At 42.9% G+C, this 25,804-nt stretch overlaps 1 protein-coding gene across 1 annotated transcript in view; it reads left to right on the top strand.

Annotated features, from left to right (window-relative positions):
• Positions 1-25,429, top strand: part of LOC118393556 (metal transporter CNNM4-like) — a 37,257-nt gene extending 11,828 nt beyond the window's left edge. The window contains exons 2-7 of the mRNA XM_035786316.2: positions 2,720-2,863; positions 3,197-3,337; positions 4,146-4,315; positions 17,322-17,418; positions 20,285-20,469; positions 20,724-25,429. Coding sequence (XP_035642209.2) covers positions 2,720-2,863; positions 3,197-3,337; positions 4,146-4,315; positions 17,322-17,418; positions 20,285-20,469; positions 20,724-20,978 — 992 coding nt within the window. The 3' untranslated portion in view covers positions 20,979-25,429. The remainder of the gene's footprint in view (positions 1-2,719; positions 2,864-3,196; positions 3,338-4,145; positions 4,316-17,321; positions 17,419-20,284; positions 20,470-20,723) is intronic.
• The last annotated feature ends 375 nt before the right edge of the window (positions 25,430-25,804 follow it).

Below are 25,804 nucleotides of genomic sequence, written 5' to 3'. Positions count from 1 at the left end.
ACCATAAAGGTCTGATTGGTGGAGTGCTGCAGAGATGGTTGTCCTTCTGGAAGGTTCTCCCATTTCCACAGAGGAACTCTAGAGCTCTATCAGAGTGACTATGGTGTTCTTGGTCACCTCCTTGACCAAAGCCCTTCTCCCTCGATTGCTCAGTTTGGCCGGGCGGTCAGCTCTAGGAAGACTCTTGGTTGATCCAAATTTCTTCCATTTAAGAATGATGGAGGACAATGTGTTCATGGGGACCTTCAATGCTGCAAAATGCAAAAACGTTTTGTTACCGTTCCCTAGATCTGTGCCGCGACACAATCATGTCTCGGAGCTCTACGGACAATTCCTTCGACCCCATGGCTTGCTTTTGCTCCGACATGCACTGTCAACTGTGGGACCGTATAGACAGGTGTGTGCCTTTCCAAATCATGTCCAATCAATTGAATTTATCACAGGTGGACTCTAATCAAGTTGTAGAATCATTTCAAGGATGATCAATGGAAACAGGATGTACCTGAGCTCAATTTCGAGTCTCATAGCAAAGGGTTTGAATACTTGTGTAAATAAGGTATATTTTTCTTTTTTTTACATTTGTAAAAATTTCTAGAAACCTGTTTATCATTATGGGGTATTGTGTGTAGATTGCTGAGGATTCTTTTTATTTAATCCATTTCAGAATAAGGCTGTACCAGTCTAAAAGTTTGGACACACCTACTCTATCATGACTCAAGATATAACCCAGATGCAGACACGGGAGGATGAGAGTACAGTTCTCAGATGATTTATTCGAAACACGGGGCAGGCAAAGGGCAGGTCGAGGGCAGGCAGAGGTTCATGATCAGGTCAGAGTCAGGCAGGTACAGGACGACAGGCAGTCTCGGGGTCAGGGCAGGCAGAGGTTCGTGATCAGGTCAGAGTCAGAATGCTGGTAAGACAAGACGAACTGGCAACAGATAAACAGAGAACATAGATATAAATACACAGGGGATAATGGAGAAGATGGGTGACACCTGGAGGGGGGTGGATACAAGCAAAGACAGGTGAAACAGATCAGGGTGTGACATACTCATTCCAGGTTTTTTCTGTATTTTTACTATTTTCTACATTGTAGAATAGTAGTGAAGACATCAAAGCTATGGAATAACACATGGAATCATGTAGTATCCAAAAAATTGTTAAACAAAACGAAATCATTCGAAATCAAAATCGCTTCATTAAATGGGTTTCCATAGCCGAGCACGCGCAAACAAGCCTAAGATCACCATGCACAATGCCAAGTGTTGGCTGGAGTGGTGTAAAGCTCGTCACCATTGGACTCTGGAGCAGTGGAAACGCGTTCCCTGGTGTGATGAACCACGCTTCACCATCTGGCAGTCCGACGGACAAATCTGGGTTTGGCTGAAGCCAGGCGAATGCTCCCTGCCCCATTGCATAGTGCCAACTGTAACGTTTGATGGAGGAGGAATAATGGTCTGGGGCTGTTTTTCATGGTTCAGGCCCCTTAGTTCCGGTGAAGGGAAATCTTAACGCTACAGCATACAATGACATTCTAGATGACTCTGTCCTTCCAACTTTGTGGCAATAGTTTGGGGAAGGTCTTTCCTGTTATAGCATGACAATGTCCCTGTGCGCAAAGCGAGGTTCATACAGAAATTGTTTTTTCGAGATCAGTGTGGAAGAACTTGACTGGCCTGCATAGAGCCTTGACCTCAACCCCATCGAACACCTTTGGGATGAATTGAAACTCCGACTGCGAGCCAGGCCTAATCGCCCAACATCAGTGCCCGACCTCACTAATGCTCTTGTGGCTGAATGGAAGGAAGTCTCTGCAGCAATGTTCCAACATCTCATGGAAAGCCTTCCCAGAAGGCTATTATAGCAACAAAAGGGGGACCAACTCCATATTAATGCCATTGATTTTGGAATGAGATGTTCGATGAGCAAGTGTCCACATACTTTTGGTCATGTAGTTTAGTTGCTGGTTGAAAATACAATATACACAGGACCTTCTAATTACAGGTTTGCATGGGCGGGAGTTTTTCTGTTTTCCATGGTGAAATCACCATGTGGTAAATTTGCTAATAGACCAATATCAAAGAGAGTTACAAACCTCTCTGCCAATAACAGCTCAGTTTCAGTTTTCCCCTCCTAACTCAGACTCAGACTATTCCCGAACCATTCCCAAGCCATTTTTGCCCATTTTAATGGAAATGTATGTATCAAAATGAAAAGAAACCAATGAATACATTTACTCAATGAAATTGTATCTTTCAAATGATCTTTCTCAAAAATGTCTGTATGTTGACCCATACAATAATCTGTACTGTACATTCTTTGTTCTTAAAACATTTTGGTGACCCTAGTGCAGTTCCCCTGCGACCCCACTAGCTGTCGGGTCCCCGACTTTGAATACCACTGTGTTAGGATGTGTTTGCTGTACTGTAACAGTGACCATGGCTACAGACAGTCTTAATGACATACGGCTACACATCAACATCTTATCAGCGATCAACGCAGGAGCAAGCAGAGGAGTGTATGGTAAAATTGGGACTGGGCAGGTAGTTGTTTTAATGCAGTCATACTGGCCCTTTAGCATTAACTTAGTATTAACGTAGGCTAACAATTATATTTTAATAAGGATATTGGTGACTAGAAGTCTGTCCTGGAGGCAGTGACATGACATTAACTTTGCACTGTAATATATTGATCAACTCCTAACCCCCCTCTCCAGGTAAGTCCCACCTGGCCATTGTTCAGAAGGTGAATGATGAGGGGGAGGGGGATCCATTCTACGAGGTGCTGGGATTGGTCACCCTGGAAGACGTCATCGAGGAGATCATCAAATCAGAGATCTTGGATGAGTCTGACCTCTACAGTGAGTCTATAAAATGTAACACGCTCATAACACATTTATCACATCTTCTCTTATGTCATATGAGCCTGTAACACATTAATTACTTGCACGGAAATAATAGATACAAGCTATACCCTTTTCACACTACTGAGCCAAACAAAGCTGAGCTGTACTTTGCTCACCTGTTTATGCATCCACCATGCTGGAATGGACAATGTGAATTGTCACCACAGTATGGTTCAGGATGGATAGTGTGAAAAGGATATTGGAAAAGGCTGTTATTGGTTTTATATAAGACATAAGGATGTATCTCTGATTCTGACCTGTCCTTTATGTTGTCTCTCTCCCACCCAGCTGACAACAGCAGAAACAGGAAAAAGGTGGCACCCAATAAGAACAAGAGGAACTTCTCTGCCTTCAAACAGAGCGAGAGCGAATCCAAAGTCAAGATCTCCCCTCAACTGCTATTGGCCGTTCACCGCTTCCTGACTACAGGTTAGAACATGTGTCCCTGCCCACCAACCAAAATAATGACATGTTGGGGCAATCAACCTCCCAACCACACCATACAAAGCAGAACACTCACATGCACTATAGAATCACCATATAGCACAATATGTGATTGTCAATTGGTAAGATACGGTTACAACTCAAGGTCATGGTTTCAATTCCTGCAGGTATTAAACACTCATTGTAAAAATGAAACATTCTCAAACCTGTTTGAATGTAATTACATAAATGATTCACTTGTAGTAATCTATGTAACACAAAGTGTTGCTAGCACCACTAGTCATGTGGTCTGTTGTAGCATGCTGTCAGCTAGAGCGAGAATGCCGTTGCAGTTACCTCTTTCTCTAAAATAACAGACAGAGCAGTGTTACAGCATGCCTGTCTGTGTCTGCCTCTACAAGTCTCGTTGTCTTTCCCTTTTGTCACTACTGGAATTGTTTCAGTGTCTATATCAGTCTATCTCACCACTCTCTGATGCTTTCATTCTCCTGTCTCCTCTCTTTCAGTCGCTCTCTCTCTCTGTCTTTATGTCTCTGTGATGTTGCTGACATCATGCCATCACCACTAAAGACAAGCAGCATATTGTTGGACTACTTTATCATTGGATCATTTCAATTCAATATATAGCTGTGATAAACCACAGCCTCATAAATGTCTGTGTCTATGATATACGTCTAATATACTGTATGTCTCTCTCCCATCCAGAGGTTAATCAGCCCATACCAGATCTCATATGCATATACGTACCTTACATATTGTATGTACAATATATTTATCTTCCTGCCTAATCCAGAGGTGACGTTGTTCAGCCCGTCCCAGATCTCAGACAAGGTTCTGTTGAGGATTTTAAGACACCCAGACGTGATCCAGGAGATCAAGTTTAATGACAGTGACAAACGCTGTCCTCAACACTATGTCTACCAGAGAGGGAAGGCAGTTGACTACTTCATACTCATACTGCAGGTAAGGCCTCTCAATGGTCGATTGTTCTTTTTGTCTCTCTTTTTCTCCCTCAACTCTTTTATAACCTCTACAAACAAGTATAACAAACAACTAACAGGTTAATTCTGGTCCAAAATGGGTTTCTGTGCACCCACCAAATCACATGCTACATCAAATTCCCACATGAAAGGTTCCTCCTTTGTTAGTTCACTAATCATTGCTTACTCTATTCATACTGAACTATATAGGCCTGAGCAACACGCACTAACATCCCTGCTACATGTCACAAATGGCAGCTCCCCGTCCTGTCTTGAGTGGGGTCACAAAAGGGTCCACAAAGCATTTTTAATCCCAACCCTTATTCAACAATGAACTGGGTTGATGGAGGGAAGCTTTTTGTGTAACAACACTAACCCAGAGGGAGCCTATACATTTTGGGGCGGCAGGTAGCCTAGTGGTTAGAGCGTTGGGCCAGTAACCGAACGGTTGCTAGAGCAGATCCCTGAGCTGACAAGGTAAAAATCTGTCGTTCTGCCCCCTGAACATTGCAGTTAACCTATTGTTCCTAGGCCGTCATTGTAAATAAGAATTTGCCTAGTTAAATGACGGTTGGATAAAAATAATCAATCAACCACACAGCCAGATTAACCATCCTATTTAAGGACTGTTAAGAATGACGGCTTTGGACTCACACCTACACTCTCTTCGACATATACTGTAGCGCTCCCAAACCTGTATATTCATATCCGTGCAGATAAAGCAGAGGAGCAGAGACGAGGAGGCCACTAGACTATTGAGACGCTGGGCAAGGCAGGGGGTATAGTCAGGGGGTAGCGTTACTGCAGCTGTTACTGCAGCAGGAGGTTAGAGGCTGCAAGGGATGGAGCGGAAGGTACTGGAGGCTCCTGGAGAGGGCATGGTGTGTGGTGAACAGTGGGTGAGAGAGGGGAGGGTGGAGCGAGAGAGTGTAAGTGCAGAGGAAGGAAGGGATGGGGGGGGAGAAAGACAGAGAAATATTTGGGTCCAGAGGGGCCTGGCCTTCAGTAATTGATCCCTCTTATGTAAGGGGGAAAGAGAGGTGGAAAAGGGAGGGAGGAGAAGACACCATGCGTACCATGCTGTCAGTTATCTGTGTATCAAAACACATTTATTTTTGTTTTATTCATGTTTTAACCTTGATTTAATCAGGGAATCATACTGAGACCAAGGTCTCTTTTACAGATGAGCCCTGAATTACATAAATTACAGAAAATATACATGTAAAATATAAAAACTAAATAAAAACACTAACAGTCAAACGTTTGGACACACCTACTCATTCAAAGGATTTTATTTATTTAGACTATTTTCTACATTGTAGAATAATAGCGAAGACATCAACACCATGAAATAACAAAAATGGAATCATGTAGTAACCAAAAAAGTGTTAAACAAATCAAAACATATTTTAGATTTGAGATTTTTCAAAGTAGACACCCTTTGTTTTGATGACAGCTGTTACACCCGTTGTTGGAATGAGACGAAGGTGCAGCGTGGTAAACGTCCATCTTTCTTTATTTAGATGTTCTGCAGGCTGTACAGCAACTAAAAAAGTCAAGATCCCACAAACTCAGGTGGAAAATAGGCTGCCTAAGTATGATCCCCAATCAGAGACAATGATAGACAGCTGCCTCTGATTGGGAACCATACCCGGCCAAGAAAGAAATAGAACACATAGTTTTGCCCACTCAAGTCACACCCTGAACTAACCAAGTAGAGGATAAATAAGGCTCTCTAAGGTCAGGGCGTGACAGTACCCCCGGGTGGGCATCTCATCTCGGTGGAGGCTCCGGTGTGGGACGAAGAGGCATCCTCTTGAGGCTCCCCCCACTTCGGTGGCGCCTCTGGTGTGGGGATCGTCGCCGGGGACTACGGACCGTAGATCACTGCTGGAGAAACCGAACCACCGATTGTTGCAGGAGGCTCTGGCCTGGGAACCCTCGCCGGAGGCTCCTGACTGGGAGCCCTCGCTGGAGGCTCCAGACTGGGGACCGTTGCTGGAGGCTCCGGACTGGGGACCGTTGCTGGAGGCTCCGGACTGGGGACCGTCGTTGGAGGCTCCGGACTGGGGACCGTCGCTGGAGACTCTGGACTGTAGACCGTCGCTGGAGACTCTGGACTCTGGACTGTGCCATGGATCATCACTGCAGGCTTTGTGCTATGGATCATCACTGGAGGCTCCCTGCCATGGATCATCACTGGTGGCTCCGTGCCATGGATCATCACTGGAGGCCGGGTGCGTAGAGCTGGCACAGGACGCATCGGGCTGGGGAAACGCACAGGAGATCCTGTGCGTGGAGCCGTCTTGGCTGGATGCTCATCCTAGCCCGGCAACTGCGGGGCCCTGGCACCGGACGTACTGGGCTGTGAAGGCGCATTGGAGACACAGTGCGCAGAGCCGGCGCAGGATATCCTGGGCCGAAGAGACGCACCGGAGACCAGGAGCGCTGAGCCGGCACAATCCGTCCTGGCTGAATGCCCACTCTAGCACGGCAAATGCGGGGAGCTGGCACAGAGCGCACCGGGCTGTGGATGCGTATAGGAGACACAGTACGTGTAACCGCAAAGCATGGCGTCTGAAGGGTCACACGCTCCTCAAAGCGACTGTCTTGCGTCACCTGCATTCACCTGGAATGCATTTCAATTTACAGGTGTGTCTTGTTAAAAGTTCATTTGTGGAATTTCTTTCCTTAATGCGCTTGAGCCAATCAGTTGTCTTGTAACAAGGTATGTGTCATGGATCCCTCTAGAACATTCCTTGCACACACCTGGCCCCTATTCCCACAGATTATATTTGTATATATGTGCCCTTTGTTCACCATGGTGCTGTCAATTATTGTTGCAATGTCCGTTGGTGCGTGTGAGTGCCTGTGCTGTGTGTTTTTGCTTTCGTGCCATTGTGATTCCGCAGATGATTTACGGTTCTCTTCCTGTGTGTTAATCATTGTGTGTGTGTGTGTGTGTGTGTTATTTATTCGAGGTACACCTCACTCTTTTGTTTTGGGTTTCTACCCTATGTTTTGTTGCGTGCTTGTTTGGTCTTCGTCCCCGTGCCTTCACGCGGCACACGGTAATTTTGGCTTAATAAAGAACCCTGTTACGCATTCCTGCGCCTGTCTCCCGAATCTCTTCATACCAACTTCACAGTAGGGGTGGTATACAGAAGATAGCTATTATTTTTAATACATTTACAAAAATGTATTAAAAACCTGTTTTCACTTTGTCATTATGGGGGATTGTGTGTAGATTGATGAGGAAAAAAGGTAATTTAATCAATTTTAGAACAAGATTGTAACGTAACAAAATGTGGAGAAAGTAAGGGGTCTGAATACTTTCCGACTGCACTGTATATAAACACAAAATGGAAGCAAAAAGAAAAACACGGTCATCGGTAAAAAAAGTTCCTCAATTAGCTTTCTGAAACATCACATTTAAGAACATTTTCAAGATTGTTCCACAAATGAGGTGCAAGAAAATTTCAATCGGATTCACCTAACTCACTAGCGACCTAAGGAATTTCCAGAGTTAGCCATCCATGAGACTGAGTGTATGTATAAAGTTTAGTTATGATGTTAGGTACAGTGGGTATTCTTGTAAATAAATGAAAACATAGCAATGTATCAACAGCAAAAATGGATCAAGCATGTCATCTCCAGTAGCTTTTTAAAAACATAAATCTTAAGCAAGGCATCTAGGGACATCACAGATAGTAAATTGTTGAAATGAAAACAAAGATTCACTAGAAGTTGACGGGTTAACCATCGAGTCAGCTACAGGCTGGCAGAGGGAAGCGTAGTCGATTGACTGACTAGGGTCAATGAAACCACTGTTTCTCTCTAATAAAAAGCCTGCCGAGATAAAATTATGATGAAAAGCATCACTTTTCCCATTCTCCTCACTTATGATGCCAGAGTCAGACAGAACCTGCTTAGGCAGGGAAGAAAAGGAATGTGTATGCTTTCGTGCATTCTCAAATTTAGAAACGTCACCAGCAGTTAGAGATACAGTTAAGAAAGTCCTGCTTTCTCTTCTGAATGAGCTCAGATAGCTTTGATGAAAACCAAGGGTTAGATCTATTTTTAATGGAGGAAACATTTTCTAGTGCCAACTCAGGGTCAGGAATACAGGAGACAGTGGATAAATCAGAGTAGAACAAGGGTAATAACCCTTGAGGAGAAAACTTTAAAAAATGTATCTTCTTAAATAAATGAAGATTGGTATTTTTGTATCTCTAATACATACTATGGGACAAACATCACTGAGACCATATGCAAATACTTCACTTGGTCACTTAACCATGTTTCCAAGAGAACCAGAATGTCAGGACACAAGTCCTGGACCCAAATGTCAATTGTGTACATGTTTTAAATCATACGTCGCACATTTAGGTGCATTAGTCCAAACCTCCTACGAGATTTAAAGTCAGAGGGGGTATTCAGCTCATTCCCATAAGCGCGAACAGGCATAGGGTCAGCTGCAACTTTTTGGTGAGTGAGCTGAGACTTTGCCAAGGTCACTGGCCAACCACATGAGAGCAGAGCAGACTGAGTATTTGACAGACCTCCCTCAAGTTGCTGGATGCAGGGACTGGGGCGGGAACTGGGAGAGCAGTGTTGGCTCAGTCCACCCGGATGAAGCTTCCGCCAAAGGAGTGGAACTGCTGCAGGGGACTGCCAATGCTCCATTCTGGTGGACACAAGAGGCCTTGGTGTGGCTCCCGTTGCAGGGTTGGGACTGCAATTGGGGGCATAAGTGCCAAATCAAATCAAATTGTAGTTGTCACATGCACTGAATACAACAGCTGTAGACCGTATCATGAAATGCTTACTTACAAGCCCTTAGCCAATGATACAGAGTTTTATGAGTTTTATGAAAGTACAGTGCATTCGGAAAGTATTAGGTCCCCTTGACATTTTCCACATTTGGTTACGTTACAGCCTTATTCTCAAATTGATGAAATTGTTTTTTCCCTCACCAATCTACTCAGAACACACCATAATGACAAAGCAAATACAGGGTTTAGAATTATTAACTAATGTATAATAAAATGAAACATCTGAAATATCACTTTTACATATTGAAGCACCTTTGGCAGTGATTACAGCCTCAATTCTTCTTGGGTATGACGCTAAAAGCTTGGCGCACCTGTATTTGGGGAGTTTCTCCCATTCTTCTCTGCAGATCCTCTCAAACTCTGTCAGGATGGATGGGGAGCGTCGCTGCACAGCTAATATCAGGTCTCTCCAGAGATGTTCGATTGGGTTAAGGTCCGGCCTCTAGCTAAGCCACTCAAGGACATTCAGAGACTTGTCCCGAAGCCACTCCTGTGTTATATTGGCTATGTGCTTAAGGTCATTGTCCCAGCCTGAGGACGCGCTGTGGAGCAGGATTTCATCAAGGATCTCTCTGTACTTTGCGCCGTTCATCTTTCCCTCAATCCCGACTAGCCTCCCAGTCCCTGCCGCTGAAAACATCCCCACAGCATGATGCTGTCACCACCATGCTTCACCGTAGGGATGGTGCCAGGTTTTCTCCAGAGGTGACGCATTCAGGCCAAAGAGTTCAATCTTCGTTTCATCAGACCAGAGAATCTTGTTTCTCATGGTCTGAGTGTTGCATCTGCTCCTGCCACACCCTCTACTTCTCATCCTGTGTTTCCCTAACCTGCCTCCACACCCCCAGTGCTCTCTTCCTCTGTGTGTGTGTGTGTGTGTGTGTGTGTGTGTGTGTGTGTGTGTGTGTGTGTGTGTGTGTGTGTGTGTGTGTGTGTGTGTGTGTGTGTGTGTGTGTGTGTGTGTGTGTGTGTGTGTGTGTGTGTGTGTGTGTCAATATACAGTTGTGGGTTTTGTGTGTGTTGGAATGTCAGTGTAGTATGTGTGGTTTGGTCCAGTGAGTGTACATCGAGCCTGTGCAAGAGAGCCAGTGCAAAAAATAAATAAGGGGGTCAATGCAAATAGTCCAGGTAGCCATTTGAGTAGGATCCACCTCTTTTTTCAGTTTTCACCTAAAATGACATTCCCAAATCTAACTTCCTGTAGCTCAGGCCCTGAAGCAAGGATATGCATATTCTAGGGAACAATTTGAAGAAGAAAAAAAACTTTTCATTTGTATTTTCTTCAACCATCATCTTTGATATACAAGAGAAAGGCCATAATGTATTATTCCAGCCCAAGTGCAATTTAGATTTTGCCCACTAGATGACAGCAGTGTATGTGCAAAGTTTTAGACTGATCCAATGATCAAACTATTGTATTTTTTTACAACTGCCACCAGTTTGACCCCAAAATATTTACAACAAAGACATATTGACATAGTAAAATAAAAAAAGTGTGTAAAATAAACAAAGGGTATTTTATTCTGAAACCCTCATATTGGATTTATGTTCAAAAGACTGCCCAAATGTGCCTAATTTGTTTATTAATAGCTTTTCATGTTCAAAATTGTGCACTCTCCTCAAACAATAGCATGATATTCTTTCACTGTAATAGCTACTGTAAATTGGACAGTGCAGTTACATTAACAAGAGTATAAGCTTTCTGCCAATATCAGATATGTCTATGTCCTGGGAAATGTTCGTGTTACTTACAACCTCATGCTAATCACATTAGCCTACATTAGCTCAACTGTCCCGTAGACGGGACACCGATCCCGAGGAAGTTTTAAAAGCACTGTGTGTGTAACCAGCTGCAACTTTTTTTTGTTTAAGATGCAAACCCATGATTTTATGTTGACTAAGTTATTGCCTGAGTTGACGGACTAAGTTTGGGCCAACCATTTTTTTAAAGTTAAAAAAGGCTGTGGAACCAGTTACATTATAATAATTTGTTGAAACAACTTTTTACAGTGCTGACATAATGCCATTGTAACTTTTACCCATTTCAAATGTTAACCCTGTTTCTGGTAGTGAGGGACATCGTCAGCTGGCCCCCAACCCCTAACCACCTTCTCCAGCATGGCAATTTCCCCCCAAAATATGAATATTACTAACAGATTAATCTAATTTTGGCCAAGGGATCCATGGAATAATTTTCGAGGGTGTAATACAATACAATGTAATATTATTAATATACAATGTATGTTCTTGGAGCCTCACAGGGATATTGGTATCCAAAGTACTCCTCATGTTAATCGCATAACCTCCATTAGCTCAACCGTCCCATGGAAGGAAGTTTTAAGGGTTCAGCAGTCTTATGGCCCATGCTAGGTCCTTAGTGATGTGGACACCAAGGAATTTGAAGAAGCTGTTAAGCTGTTGAGGAGTTTTTTTCCCAGACTTGGCGCTCCAGTACCGTTTGCCATGCGGTAACAGAAAGAACTGTCTTGGACTTGGGTGGCTGGAGTCTTTGACAATTTTTAGGGCCTTCTTCTGTCCTGGATGGCAGGAAGCTTGGCCCCAGTGATGTACTGGGCCATACGCACTACCCTCTGTAACACATTGAGGATGGATGCCGAGCAGTTGCCATACCAAACTGTGATGCAACCATGCTCTCGATAATGCAGCTTTAGAACTTTTTGAGGCCCTGAGGTTCCATGCCAAATCTTTTCAGCCTCCTGAAAAGGCATTGTTGTGCCCTCTTCATGACTGCCTTGGTGTGTATGGACCATGATCGGTCCTTAGTGATGTGGACACCAATTTGAAGTGCTTCCCTATTGCACCATCGTTGTGAAAGGGGGCCTGCTCTGCCCTCTTTTTTCTGTAGTCTACGATCAGCTCCTTTGTATTGCTCATGTTGAGGGAGAGGTTGTTGTCCTGGCACCACACTGCCAGGTCTCTGACCACCTCCCTACATGCTGTCCCATCGTCCTCGGTGATCGGGCCTACCACCGTCTTGTCATTGGCAAGCTTAATGATGGTGTTGGAGTCGTGCTTGGCTACATAGTTGTGGGTGAACAGGGAGCACAGGAGGGGACTAAGCACGCACCCATGAGGGGCCCCTGTGTTAAGGGTCAGCGTGTCGAATGTGTTGTTGCCTATCCCCACCAATTGGGCCTGTCCTGGGGATGGGAGTAAGGAAGTTAACCAAAACTAGCCTGGGAGGGCGGTTGTGGGGGAATGAGGAGGAGTGTGGTGTGGAGGGCAGTGTGGCTGCCGATGCTCCAAACTCTCAGCATATGAGGGCTGATGATGTGAATAATACATGGTGTGGACTGCATCATGTGGTGCCCTACCCTCGACAGTGTTTTAATAGACCCTAGGATAGTGGTCGGTGCTGTGTAGAGCTGGGCTGAGTTGAGGTGGGCTTGGTCTGGTAGCACTGTGCTGTGATAGGTCGGGTCTGGTTGAGCTGTGCTGTGATGGGCCGTGTCTGGTAGAGCTCTGCTGTGATGGACCGGGTCTGGTTGAGCTGTGCTGTAATGGATCGGGGTCTGGTAGAGCTGTGCTAAGGCTAAAAATACCAACCCTAACCCCCCAGCCAGCCTCTGCCCCACTTTGTGTACACACACTAGAAACACACAAACACCCGACCCCCCCACCCTATAGTTTTTCACATAAGTAATTTATGGCATTAGGGTCCCCAAATAGTCATTATCCAGGGCCAGTAATCCAATTATCGTTGAGCAACTTGTTCGCCTCCCCACCCCTCACTCATGATAATGGTATACACCCAGTGGGGGACATAGGAGACCCCCCAGGTGGAATAATCCATAGAGCTATGTTTAGGGGTGGGAGAGCAACACTGTCAACATGCAAAGCCATGTTGCCAACAATAGAATGTTAGGAGATGGAATGGGAATTTTCCCTCATTGTTTATTGTCGCTCTTGAAAATAATGTTATACTCCTACAGGGGGATTGGACTGCCTGTAAAAGAAAGAGAGGAACAGAGAGGAGATGGAAAGAGGAGATATTTGGTTAGTTTTGTGTAATCATATGTTTGTACACATCATGAGGTTCCTATAGTAACTGTGTTTGTGGTACTATGACCTGTGTGGTCACGAATTAATGAATTGGTTGTTCTCGGAAATGTACAGTGTGTGTGTGTGTGTGTGTATGTGTGTGTGGGCTGCATTTGTTTATGAAAGATCATAGGCATGGGAACCCCAATCTTCATTCAACCGCCATTATAGCCCCATGTAAGTCGCTCTGGACAAGAGCGTCTGCTAAATGACTTAAATGTAAATGTAAATAGCTACTGTGTGTGTGTGTGTGTGTGTGTGTGTGTGTGTGTGTGTGTGTGTGTGTGTGTGTGTGTGTGTGTGTGTGTGTGTGTGTGTGTGTGTGTGTGTGTGTGTGTGTGTGTGTGTGTGTGTGTGTGTGTGTGTGTGTGTGTGTGTGTGTGTGTGTCCGTGCATCTATCCTGGTACTAACCATTACGTATGTCTATAAACATTTCTGTTTGTTTGTTTTTCTGTCTTTCAGTTTCCTGAATATTGTCATCATCACACAAAAATGTATTCCTTGGTGTGACTGAGGGAGGGGAGAGGGGGATGAGGGAGAGAGGGGAGAATGATTATTGTTGGGATGGGAGAATGATTATGGGTGGGATGGGTTGTTTGTGTGTGTGTAGCCTATGTTTGATAGTCTCACACAAGCTTACTGAAGCTTACTCAAGCTTACTCCCAAAGGTACATTTTGGATCGAAATGAAGTAATAAGCGCGTGTGTGCTTTCGTCTGTGCCTCCCTGCCTGCGTGTGTGTGTTGTTATTGATGATTTCTCTGCATGGTTTCTCAGCAGTGTGTGTGTGTGTCAGACCGTGCCGCAGGCTGCGGTCACACACACACACTCAGGACCCCCCAGAGGTGAATCCGACATTGATGTTGACTCAAAATGGCTACTTAATGTTTCCCAGGAAATGTATGACTACATAATGTTTCCCAGGAAATGTATGACTACATAATGTTTCCCAGGAAATGTATGACTACATAATGTTTCCCAGGAAATTTATTTTTGCTAGGTCTGAGATGCCTGTGTGGCAATTGAAAACTGATTGGAGAGGGGAGAGCAAAACACACACGCACACGCAAGCTCCTGACCCCCCAGTGAAGGGGTCATAACTGGCTGATGGAGAGCTCTGACCCCTACAAGGGCTTAGCACACACACACCTTGGAAACCCTCTCCAATCAGGGGTGACAGTCAGCCTAGCAGGTTACAGCGTTGGGCCAGTAACCGAAAGGTTGCTAATTCGAATCCCTGAGCCGACAATATGAAAAAGCTGAGCACTATCTCACAAATAATAAAGGAATCATGATCTCAATCTCATGGTTTCTGTCCACATTGCTTGAAAACAGGAAACATCAAATGCAAGAGATATCTTTTGATGATTCAGTCTGAACTTTGAACTTTGTATACCCTGACCTACTATATATGTCTCATAATGTAATGGACTATGCTGTTTTGTGTTGCACTGCAAACCAGACCTGGGTTCAAAAACTATTTGAAATCTTTAAATACTTGAAGTACCAGATTGGCAGATTTTGCCGTTTTGGGACTATTCTATCAGTCCAATTAAACCAAGGTCAATCAAGCACATACATATAAAGTATTGCGAAATTATTTCAAACAGTATTTGAACCCAGGTCTGCCACAGTCCGGAGCCTCCAATTGCGGGCCACAGTCCTGAGCCTCGAAATGACGGGCCACAGTCCGGAGCCTCGAAACGACGGGCCACAGTCGGTAGCCTCGAAACGACGGGCCACAGTCCGGAGCCTCGAAACGACGGGCCACAGTCCGGAGCCTCGAAACGACGAGCCACACTCCGGAGCCCCGAAACGAAGGGCCACAGTCCGGAGCCTCCAACGACGGGCCACAGTCCGGAGCCTCTAGCGACGGGCCACAGTCCGGGGCCTCCAGCGACGGTCCCCAGCCTGGGGTCTCCAGGCCAGGGTCTCCAGCGACGGTCACCAGTCAAGGGACCACGCTGCGCCTTGGTTTCCTCTATACGACGAACGTGACAGTATGTATGTACAGTTCTTCCAGTTATGTTACAGGCTTATTATTTTCCTCATAAACCTACACACAATACCCCATAATGACAAAGCAAAAACAGGTTTTTAGAATTTTTGCAAATTTATATAAAAAAAATGGAAATATATACATTTACATAAGTCTTCAGACCCTTTACTCAGTACTTTCTAAAAGCACCTTTGGCAGTGATTACAGCCTTGAGTCTTCTTGGGTATGACACTACAAGCTTGGCACACCTGTATTAGGCACATTTCTCCAATTATTCTCTGCAGATTCTCTCAAGCTCTGTCAGGGTGGATGGGGAGCGTCGCTGCACAGCTATTTTCAGGTTCGATCGGGTTCAAGTCCGGGCTTTGGCTGGGCCACTCAAGGTCATTCAGAGACTTGTCCCAAAGCCACTCCTGCGTTGTCTTGGCGGTGTACTTAGGGGCGTTGTCCTGTTGGAAGGTGAACATTCACCCCAGTCTGAGGTCCTGAGTGCTCTGGAGCAGGTTTTTATTAAGGTCATGGGGTCTGAATACTTTCCGAATGCACTGTATTTGGTAGTGACTGGAAACGTGAAGCGATTGCTTCACATTTCTACATCCTGTGGAATATCTGTCTCATTGTTATATCTATGGCTATAGTTCTTTGTCACCACCTACTGGAAAAGAATAGCTTTGCATTGAATTCACACTTAATCTTTAAATAGACCTAATCTGAAGGCCCTTAAAAATATATAGATTTATTTGTTTTTGAGAAAAACATTCAATAAAAATAGCCTACTGGTAAGAAACAGTCCAAGCAAATACAGCCCTAGGGCTGATTCTATTATTATTAATAGTAATGATTATTAATGACATTTCTAAGGCATTTATCAGACAGACCTTGATAGTCCTGCATCCAATAGAATTCTGGGTTCAATGGTTCTCTCTGGCGGATATTCTCTGGATGAAGCTGAGGCTTCGTCTGGTGAGTCAAACTTGTGCCTGGCTTCATTGAGTTTTATCTCAGTTTTTACTGAGTGCCATCCTCCGGTCGTTAACTCATTTGGAATAGTCTGGGAAGAACATAATTGTAGATCCCTGCCATGTCACCTGTCTCTTCTCTCTCGCTGCTCTGAGAATATCCTCCTTCACCTGATAATGTAGAAATAACAAAGAAATGTGGCTTGGCCCCTAAGACCCTCAGAAACATTTACAGATGCACAATTGAGAACATCCTGTCGGTCTGTATTACTGCCTGGTACGGCAACTGCACTGCCCACAACTGCAGGGCTCTCCAGAGGGTGGTACGGTCTGCCCAGCACATCACCGGGGGGGCACTTTGCCTGCCCCCCAGGACACATACAGCACCCGATTTCACAGGAAGGCCAAAAAGATCACCAAGGACATCAACCACCCGAGCCACAGCCTGTTCACCCCGCTATCATCCAGAAGGCGAGGTCAGTACAGGTGCATCAAAGCAGGGACTGAGAGACTGAAAAAGATCTCAAGGCCATCAGACTGTTAAATAGCCCTCACTAGCCGGCTACCACCCGGCTACTCAACCCTACACCCTAGAGGCTGATGCCCTATATACATAGACATGGAATCACTGGCCACTTTAATAATGTTTACATACTGCTTTACTCATCTCATATGTATATACTGTATGCTATTCTACTGTATTTTTGTCAATGCCACTATGACATTGCCCGTCCTAATATTTATACATTTCTTAATTCCATTATTTTACTTTTAGATGTATGTATTGTTGTGAATTGTTAGATACTACTGCGCTGTTGGAGCTAGGAACACAAGCATTTTGCTACACCCGCAATAACATCTGCTAAATATGCGTATGTGACCAATACATTTTTATTTGATGGGCTGCGGCAGGCCTCCCTCTTTCTGCTCTCTTCTGGGTGGGCCTGTGGGGGACTGTATCTCAAGTGGCCTCTCAAACTGGCATTCCAGCTTATTCGGGATTTCCTCTGTAGGGACTGTATCATGTCTTTGTTTTCTGTCATCTCAGGAACGCCCAAGATTTTAATAATACAGTGACACCCTGTGTTGTTGCTTGTCCCTGATCCATTGTCTGTGTTTCTCTGTGTCTCTTAGGGGCGAGTGGAAGTGGAGGCCGGGAACGAAAACATGAAGTTTGAGACAGGACCATTCTCCTTCTACGGTGTCATGGCCCTCAGTGCTCCCACGTTAGGCAAGTCCTCTCTCTCTTCCATTATATGCTCTGTCTCTTTCTCTCTCTCCTCTCAATTCAATTAAATTCAAGGGGCTTTATTGTCATGGGAAACATATGTTTACATTGCCAAAGCAAGTGAACTAGATAATAAACAATCAAAAATAAACAGTAAACATTACACTCACAAAGGTTACAAAGGACTCGAGACATTTCAAATGGCATGTTATGGCTATATATAGTGTTGTAACGATGTGCAAATAGATAAGTACAAAAGGGAAATAAAACCAACATAAATGTGGGTTTTATTTACAATGTTGTTTGTTCTTCACTTGTTGTCCTTTCCTTGTGACAACAGGTCACAAATCTTGCTGCTGTGATTGCACACTGGTATTTCAATCAATAGATATGAGAGTTTATCAAAATTGGATTTGTTTTCAAATTCTTTGTGGGTCTGTGTAATCTGAGGAAAACATGGGACAAGATCAAATTGGTCCAATAGTAAAACTGATATGTATTTATTACATTTTTTGTTGTAAAGGCAAATAAAGGGCAAACAAACATATTTCCTACCATCTACCCCTTCCACTTGCCTCCTCCATTATTTTTGTGGTGATGCTGCAATCAGTTGGATGTCATTTTGGATAGAGCAAACATTTCCATATATAGTTCCATAACTCCACCTTTCCTATTCATAATATCATTAACAAAGATAATTCCTTTTTTCATAATATATATTTTTTAAACCATTTGTATATTTTGTCATACTATTTATTCTGTCTTTTCTGGAGGATGGAACTGAAATTACAACCAGCTTTGTGTTTGGCTTGTTTTTGAAAGGGAGATATTTTGAAAAAGGATCAATTTTCGATTAACTGAAAGTGAGAGGTTGTAATCTGGATAAATGGAAAAATTCAATTTTTTAACAAGTGATGAGTTTGGGGGGATAAAATAATTCAATATTAAAGAATTAAACCTCTCACTAAAAGCATCTGGTTCTCCAGTTCAGGTTTAAGTATAACCTTCGTATGACTGATGCTTTTAGTGAGAGGTTTAATTCTTTAATATTGAATTATTTTATCCCCGCAAACTCATATTCATTATATAAATAAGCACATTCACACAATTATTGCTGAATGAGCTTTCTTGATGTTTTCCTAAACTTCCCAATACCTTTCTGATGCATTTCATTCACTTCAAACCATACTTATAAATTAGTCTGACAGTATTTTTGACTAATTTTTGTCACAGTGTCAATTACAAAAGTAAACATTGGCCGGATCGTGAAAAGAATTTGATCTCAAAATGGGGTCACAGGCCAAAAGTTTGTGAACCCCTGGTTTAGGACTTGTTATTATTGTGGCACTGTCATGGAGGGCTCACATACAGTTTTTCAATTTAGTGGTTAGGAGTGCTTTGTGATTGCTCCTTCAGCAAATTATATTTTACTTCGTCCCGCACGAGCCGTTGTTTACGGACAGATGGCACATTGCCAACGTTTACGTAGCCTGGCGCCCTTGATAAACCAAATCTAAACAATTCGGTTTCAGCAAAATAACGTTTCCAGTCAACAGAGGCATCCCACTAAGAATTTATGGTCAGGCAAAGTCTTAAGGACATCTTTTTTTGGTCCTATCCGGACCGACAGTCTTTTTTGGTGCAGTCTGGACAGGCCATGATTTCCACATCCACCGAACCAATCATAGACGTCTATATTTTATCTTTTGTTTTATATGCAATGTAAGTGCCTTGATGTGTTTGGACCCCAGGCAGAGAAGCTACTGCCTTGGCAAATGCAAATCTATCTTTCACAAGTTTGGAAAGAACAGTACAGTATAGTACAGTAAAGCACAGCAGAGTACAGTACAGTAAAGAAAATTATAGTAAAGTACAATACAGTAGAGCACATTAGAGTACAGGTAAAGCAAAGAAAAGTAAAGTATAGTGTACTGTTTTGTACTCTACTGAATTCAACTGTACTCTATTGAATTCAACTCTAATGCACTCTACTGTACTCTACGGAATTAAACTCTGCTGTACCATACTCTACTTCATTGAATTAAACTACTGTACTGTACCATACTCTACTGTACTCCAGGGGTTCCCAAACTTTTTCGATCAGGCCCCCCTTCCAGCATTGGGAAACATCCCTGTGCACACACACCACCTCTATATCTATAGGCACAAGCACTGTTCGTGACACAAACGGTTCACACGCCTCTTGTTGGCAGAGACAACATTTTGTAAGTTTAAGACTAATTTCCTGCAATTCTATAAACCATGGGATGCAGAGAAAATTGTGTAGTTTTAATGCTAATTTCCATGTTGGGTCTGATGATTTCAAAATGGGGTCATTTGTTTTTCAAATCAGTTTCGTAATTCTGACTGTCCAAACAGCAAGTTAGAGTGTCTTGAAATATCAGATTCCATGTGCTTTTTTGCTGTTCAGACAGCTAAGGTGTTTAATAAATCCATGTGGCTCTGCTTCACTGAGGCACTGGCATCGTATGTTATTCAATGGTAGCCTAACATTGCGAAGTGCAACATCTAGTGGTATCGCGGTGAAATTAACAGATGTCTTCTGTGTTTCACTTCTGACTTTCCCTCACAGGCCATTTTAACATAAAGTGGATATGTGTGTGTTTGTATGTGTGTTTGCTTTGAGAAGTAATGTCTCTTGCATTAACTGTATTAATGTCTCTAGAATGCACCTTTGCCTGGTTTGACAGTGGCATTCACATCATTCACATTTAGCCTACCAGTTCATTACAGTTTTACCCGTGTTAGAGTGTGTATGCATTTTTTTGTGTGCCATCGCCATATCCTTGTGTGCATGTGTGTTTTTTGTTGTTGCTGACTAACACTACATTTTATGTGTGTGTTTCAGGGTTCCGCTGTCCGTCACACATCAGTGGTTTGAACAGGACAGCATCTCTGAGCGCTGAAGATAGTACAGCGTCTCTGTCTGTCAGCGGCAGCAATAGCCAGCTCATTACTCAGTTCACTATCCCCTCACCAACATACACCCCCGACTTTTACGTACGAGCTCTCACAGACCTGCAGTTTGTCAAGGTAAGGAGGACCATCCATCCATTGGAGAAATCTAACACAACAAAGTAGCTAAGGTGCAGAAAGTTAAGAGGCTGAATGAACACTCTGCATAATTATATCAAAGCAAATGCCAAGCTTTAGAAATACAATACATTTTAAAGGATTCCCAACCATAACCTACAATGATCATTGTTCCTCTTACTCTTTTCTCTCTTTCGATCTCTCCATCCCTTTCTCCTTCCTTCTCCCTCCATCTCTCCCTTCCTTTCTCTCAGATCTCGCAGGCCCAGTACCAGAACGGTGTGCTGTCGTTTCGTCAGGACTCCATCCCCCAGTCACCTGACTTCGGCCAGCCTCGACTGGAGGGTACCACGTCCCCCGTTATGACCACCACTCCCGGCAAACTATCTTCCGACACTCCCAACCCAACTCCTACCCCGGAGACCGCCTCCCTTCTGGCCGACGAGACCACCTCCCTCCTCAATGAGCAGGACTGTCTGCCCCACAACGTGTCAGAGACCAGCATATAACACACACACACAGACAATAGTACACATACCTATATATGTGCGTATACACACAACCAAGGACTGAGGAGACTGTGTGTGGGCGCGAACATCCATACACACACACAAGCTGATGTTGAACAGCATGAGAGATACAGGTGTAGATCCTGAGTTAAATACGCAATTAAAATCCCATCAAGCTTAGGGTCATGTATAAAAATGCTGGGCAGGCCATTATTTTGGCTACCATGGCTATGCCCCCATAGGGAGACAATCGCCCATCCACAGGGCACGAGTTGTCACTGAATTATTTGCTTAGCATGAAAACAATGTAAACCATATGCCATGGCCTTCTCAGTCACCAGGTCTCAACCCAATTGAACACTTTTGGGAAATTCTGGAGCGATCCCTGAGACTGCGTTTTCCACCACCATCAATGCTAAATGATGGGATTTCTTGTAGAAGAATGGTCTCACATCCCACCAACAGAGTTCCAGACACTTGTAGAATCTAAGCGGTTCTGGCTCGTGGTGGCCAAATGCCCTATTAAGCCACTTTGTTGGGATTTCCTTTATTTTGGCAGTTACATTTATGTACATGTGCAAAAACACACAGACATACACACATCCTAACTGGAAAAAATTATAGTTGTTTCAACTAATTATAATTAAGAAACTAGTTCCACACTTTTTTTTTTGTTTATTCAACTATTTGATCAGTGTTACCTGAACTTACAATTTTTAGTTGAACCAATCTTGGCTTCAACTTGAGAACTTTCAGTCAACTTAAAATGTTGTGGAACTAGTTACACACAGACAGTGCTTTTGACATTCAATAATTTCAACGTACATGTTTAACACAAAGTACATGATCATTTATACAGCAATTATTATTCAACATGTCCTCACCTGGGATTTGAACTCACAACCGCTTGGTTGAAGGCATACTGAGCTTCCTGCTGCACCACCATATCTGTGTCAATGACTGATTTCAGCTGTATTGCTACACTTTGCACTTCAAAGTAAATATCAGATCTGTCAAAAGTATAGTTGGATTAAATGAGAATTGATACAGACATGGTGGCATAGCAGGACGATCGGCATGCTGTGAACCAAAAGATATGGTGCATAATCATTGTATAAATGACCATGCACAAAGTAAAAACGTACACTGAGTGTACAAACATTAGCAACACCTTCCTAATATTGAGTTGCACCCCCCTTTGACCTCAGAAAAGCCTCAATTTGTCAGGGCATGGACTGTACAAGGTGTTTGTATTTGTATTTATTATGATCCACATTAGCAAAATCCAAGGCAAAATTAAGGCAGTTATATAATTTTGTATAAAAATACATTCATTACAGAATTCACAACATATTAAGTGTGTGCCCTCAGGCCCACAATCCACTGTCATATCTACAATGCAAAATCCATGTGTACGTCTTTGTATAGTGTGTATGTTATGTGTTTGTATGCATGTATCTGTGCCTATGTTTGTGTTACTTCATAGTCCCCGCTGTTCCATAAGGTGTATATTTACCTGCTTTTTAAATCTGATTCTACTGCTTGCATCAGTTACCTGATGTGGAATAGAGTTCCATGTAGTACTGTGCGCCTCCTATAGTCTATTCTGGACTTGGGGACTGTGAAGAGACCTCTGGTGGCATGTCTTGTGGGGTGTGCATGTGTGTCTGAGCTGTGTGCTAACATTGGACCTAGTTCCCAGCACTGTGGCTAGGCTGGACAATAGACGAGTCCAAATTCACCCAAGGCTGAAAAATGGCAAAATAACGTTGGTTAAGCTGGAACACTAGTGCAAGCCCATAGAAAATTAATGGAATCGAACATTCAGTCTGTTTTGACTGGAGTGACGCTTCGCATTACATTTTGTCCCAAAATGGCACCAAAAAATGTATCCCTTTTTATTTGACCACTACAATCTGTTCTTAGGACAAAACTGAAAAATAACTTGTGTAGAAAGTAAACATCTGACCCTCAATGGTGCCAAGTGTGCTTATGTCTGCATAATTAGGAAGTAGGGAAAAAATGGCAACTTCTGACTCTTTCTGTTCTAGCGTTTGATGGCAACGGAATACGTGTCCGACTTGAAAAAAATCAGAATATACACATTGCGAGATATTTGGCGAAATATACCAGCGTGCATCTCCATAGGAAAACAATGGGGGGAGCTCAGAATTCCAAGGGTGAAAGGTATTTCGTGGCCTCTGATGACAACAGAATGTCATGTGTCCAGCCTACTGAGGCATTGTTGCCACTTTTCTTATTGTTGTTTAGCTAGCTAACGTTAGCTGGCTGGCTCTTTAGCTCACTTTGTGACATGTGTGATTGTAAACGTTGTTTACCTAGCTAGGTTCATTGTTTACCTAGATAGCTAGCTATGTCTTAATTAAGCTAAAGTATACTGTTAGCTGGCTGGCTCCCTGGCGGACGTTATTATTCATTCCCCAGAGCTGTTTGCTTTTCTAGTTAGAGCCTAATGTTAGGCAGTGTTGGCACTTTGCTCATTGTTGTTTTAACAAGCTAACATTACGTGACGTGTGTACATCCCCCGTTGAATATGGCCGGTATCAGTAAACGTCTGCAAAAAAGCGTAATGAAATTGTGTAAACGTCTGCAAAAAAGCGTAATGAAATTGTTGCCAGCAAAGCTGGTTAGTCTGTTTTTCATGTTATCCAGAGGTAAAACAAATCATCGGCCAGATCATGAAGTCTGCGCTCTGAGAGCGAAACGAGATGGGTGGGGCTAAAGCTTAAGTGTGAACGATGCTGAATGGGTGTCGACAAAGAGCTCTTCACTAGATACCAAAACATTCAAAGGGGATTTTCTCAAAAGCAGAATTACTTTCCCATTGTTCCTCAAATGCAGTGTATGATATACCATTTTGTGGCTCTGAGTCTCTACTTTTATCCAATGTAAAAAACACAATTTCACATTTCGCTACATAAGGCCAAATCCAGGTGGTGAGTCCGATATTATCCTCAGTAATTTTCCATCCAGATTTTCAGACGCCAGTGGCTTGTCATTGTTGATAGACAACCATTTTTTCACCTCTTCCACACTGACTTTACGGAATTCAAAAGTACAATTCTTGTCTTTCATAATTTGGTCAGATATACTTGGATGTGTATTGTCAGCGTTTGTTGCTGGCATATCATCCTTATATTTGTTTATCTTTCCAATGAAAAAGTCAAAGTAGTTGGCAATATCAGTGTGTTTTGTGATAAATTAGCTATCAGATTCAATGAATGATGGCGCCGAGTTGGCTTGTCCACCCAAAATGTAATTTAAGGTGCTCCAAAGCTTTTTACTATCATTTATATAATTTGTTTCATAGTAGTAGTTTATTTTTATTTAGTTAATCACGTGATTTCTTAATTTGCAGTACGTTTGCCAATCAGTTGAGCTGCCAGACTTATTTGCCATACCTTTTGCCTCATTCCTCTCAACCATACCATTTTTTAAAAACTGTTCCACAAGGATGCTAGCCCATGTTGAAAGGCAATTCAAGCTTTTGTCTTACCCATTCACCCTCTGAATGGCATGCATACACAATCCATGTCTCAAGGCTTAAAACGCTTCCCTTAACCTTACTCTTCTCCTTCATATACACTGTTTGATGTGGATTTAACAGGTGACATCGATAAGGGATCATAGCTTTCACCTGGATTCACCTGGTCAGTCTGTCATGGAAAGAGCAGGTGTTCCTAATGTTTTGTACACTCAGTGTAGAGTCCAGTTTTGGTTCCAGGATCAATGTTAACACTTGTTATTTTAAAGGAGGTGAGTGTTGGCCTACCATTCCAGCGCAAAGATATTACAGAGAATATATCCATTTGGTGACTGTGTTCTTTTTGGAATCTGCAGTTGTACTGTGTTTGATTTACAAAACATTGATAAATTGAGAGGAAATATAAAGTGATTATTTGGTTAAAAAATGTTGTGCATTTGGACCACTACTATAGATTTGGTATATTGTTAATGTTTTGTACACTCAGCGCATGTCAACCTGTGTCAAATAATCTATGTTAAAAACGTTGTATGAGGATCCGCCCCTTTTTTCCAATTTTCGCCTAAAATGACATACCCAAATGACATATCCTTGCTTCAGCTCAGGCCCTGAAGCAAGGATATGCATATTCTTGGTACCATTTGAAAGGAAACACTTTAAAGTTTGTTAAAATGTTAATTGAATGTAGGAGAATGGACCTGGTAAAAGATAATACAAAGAAAAAACTATTTATAACATTTTTGAAACGCAAGAGAATGGCCCTAGTGTATCATTCCAGCCCAGGTGCAAATTAGATTCTGGCCACTAGATGGCAACAGTGTATGTGCAACGTTTTAGACAAATGCAATGGTTCATTGGATCAATGTTCACATTTTTGTATCAAGACTGAATAAATGTGTCTAATTTGTTTATTAATAACTTTTCATGTTAAAAATGGTGCACTCTACTCAAACTATAGCATGGCATTATTTCACTGTAATAGCTACTGTAAATTGGACAGTTAGATTAACAAGAATATACGCTTTCTGCCAATATCAGATATGTCTATTTCCTGTGAAATGTTCTTGTTACTTACAACCTCATGCTAATCACATTAGCCTACGTTTGCTCAACTGTCCCGTAGACGGGACACCGATCCCAAAGAAGTTTTAAAAGCACTGTGTGTGTAACCAGCTGAAAGCTTTTTTTGTTAAGATGCCCAAATAATAGTTTAATGAACAGATGAGACAAATTGAGCAAACACATAATTTTATGTTGACTGAATTATTGCCTGAGTTTGGGCCAACCATTTTTTTAAAGTTAAAAAAGGCTGTGGAACCAG

This window comes from Oncorhynchus keta, chromosome 14, assembly GCF_023373465.1.
Source record: "Oncorhynchus keta strain PuntledgeMale-10-30-2019 chromosome 14, Oket_V2, whole genome shotgun sequence".
Taxonomy (NCBI): Eukaryota; Metazoa; Chordata; class Actinopteri; order Salmoniformes; family Salmonidae; genus Oncorhynchus; species Oncorhynchus keta.
Note: the sequence above shows the minus strand (reverse complement) of the source record. Positions and strands in the feature narration are given on the sequence as shown.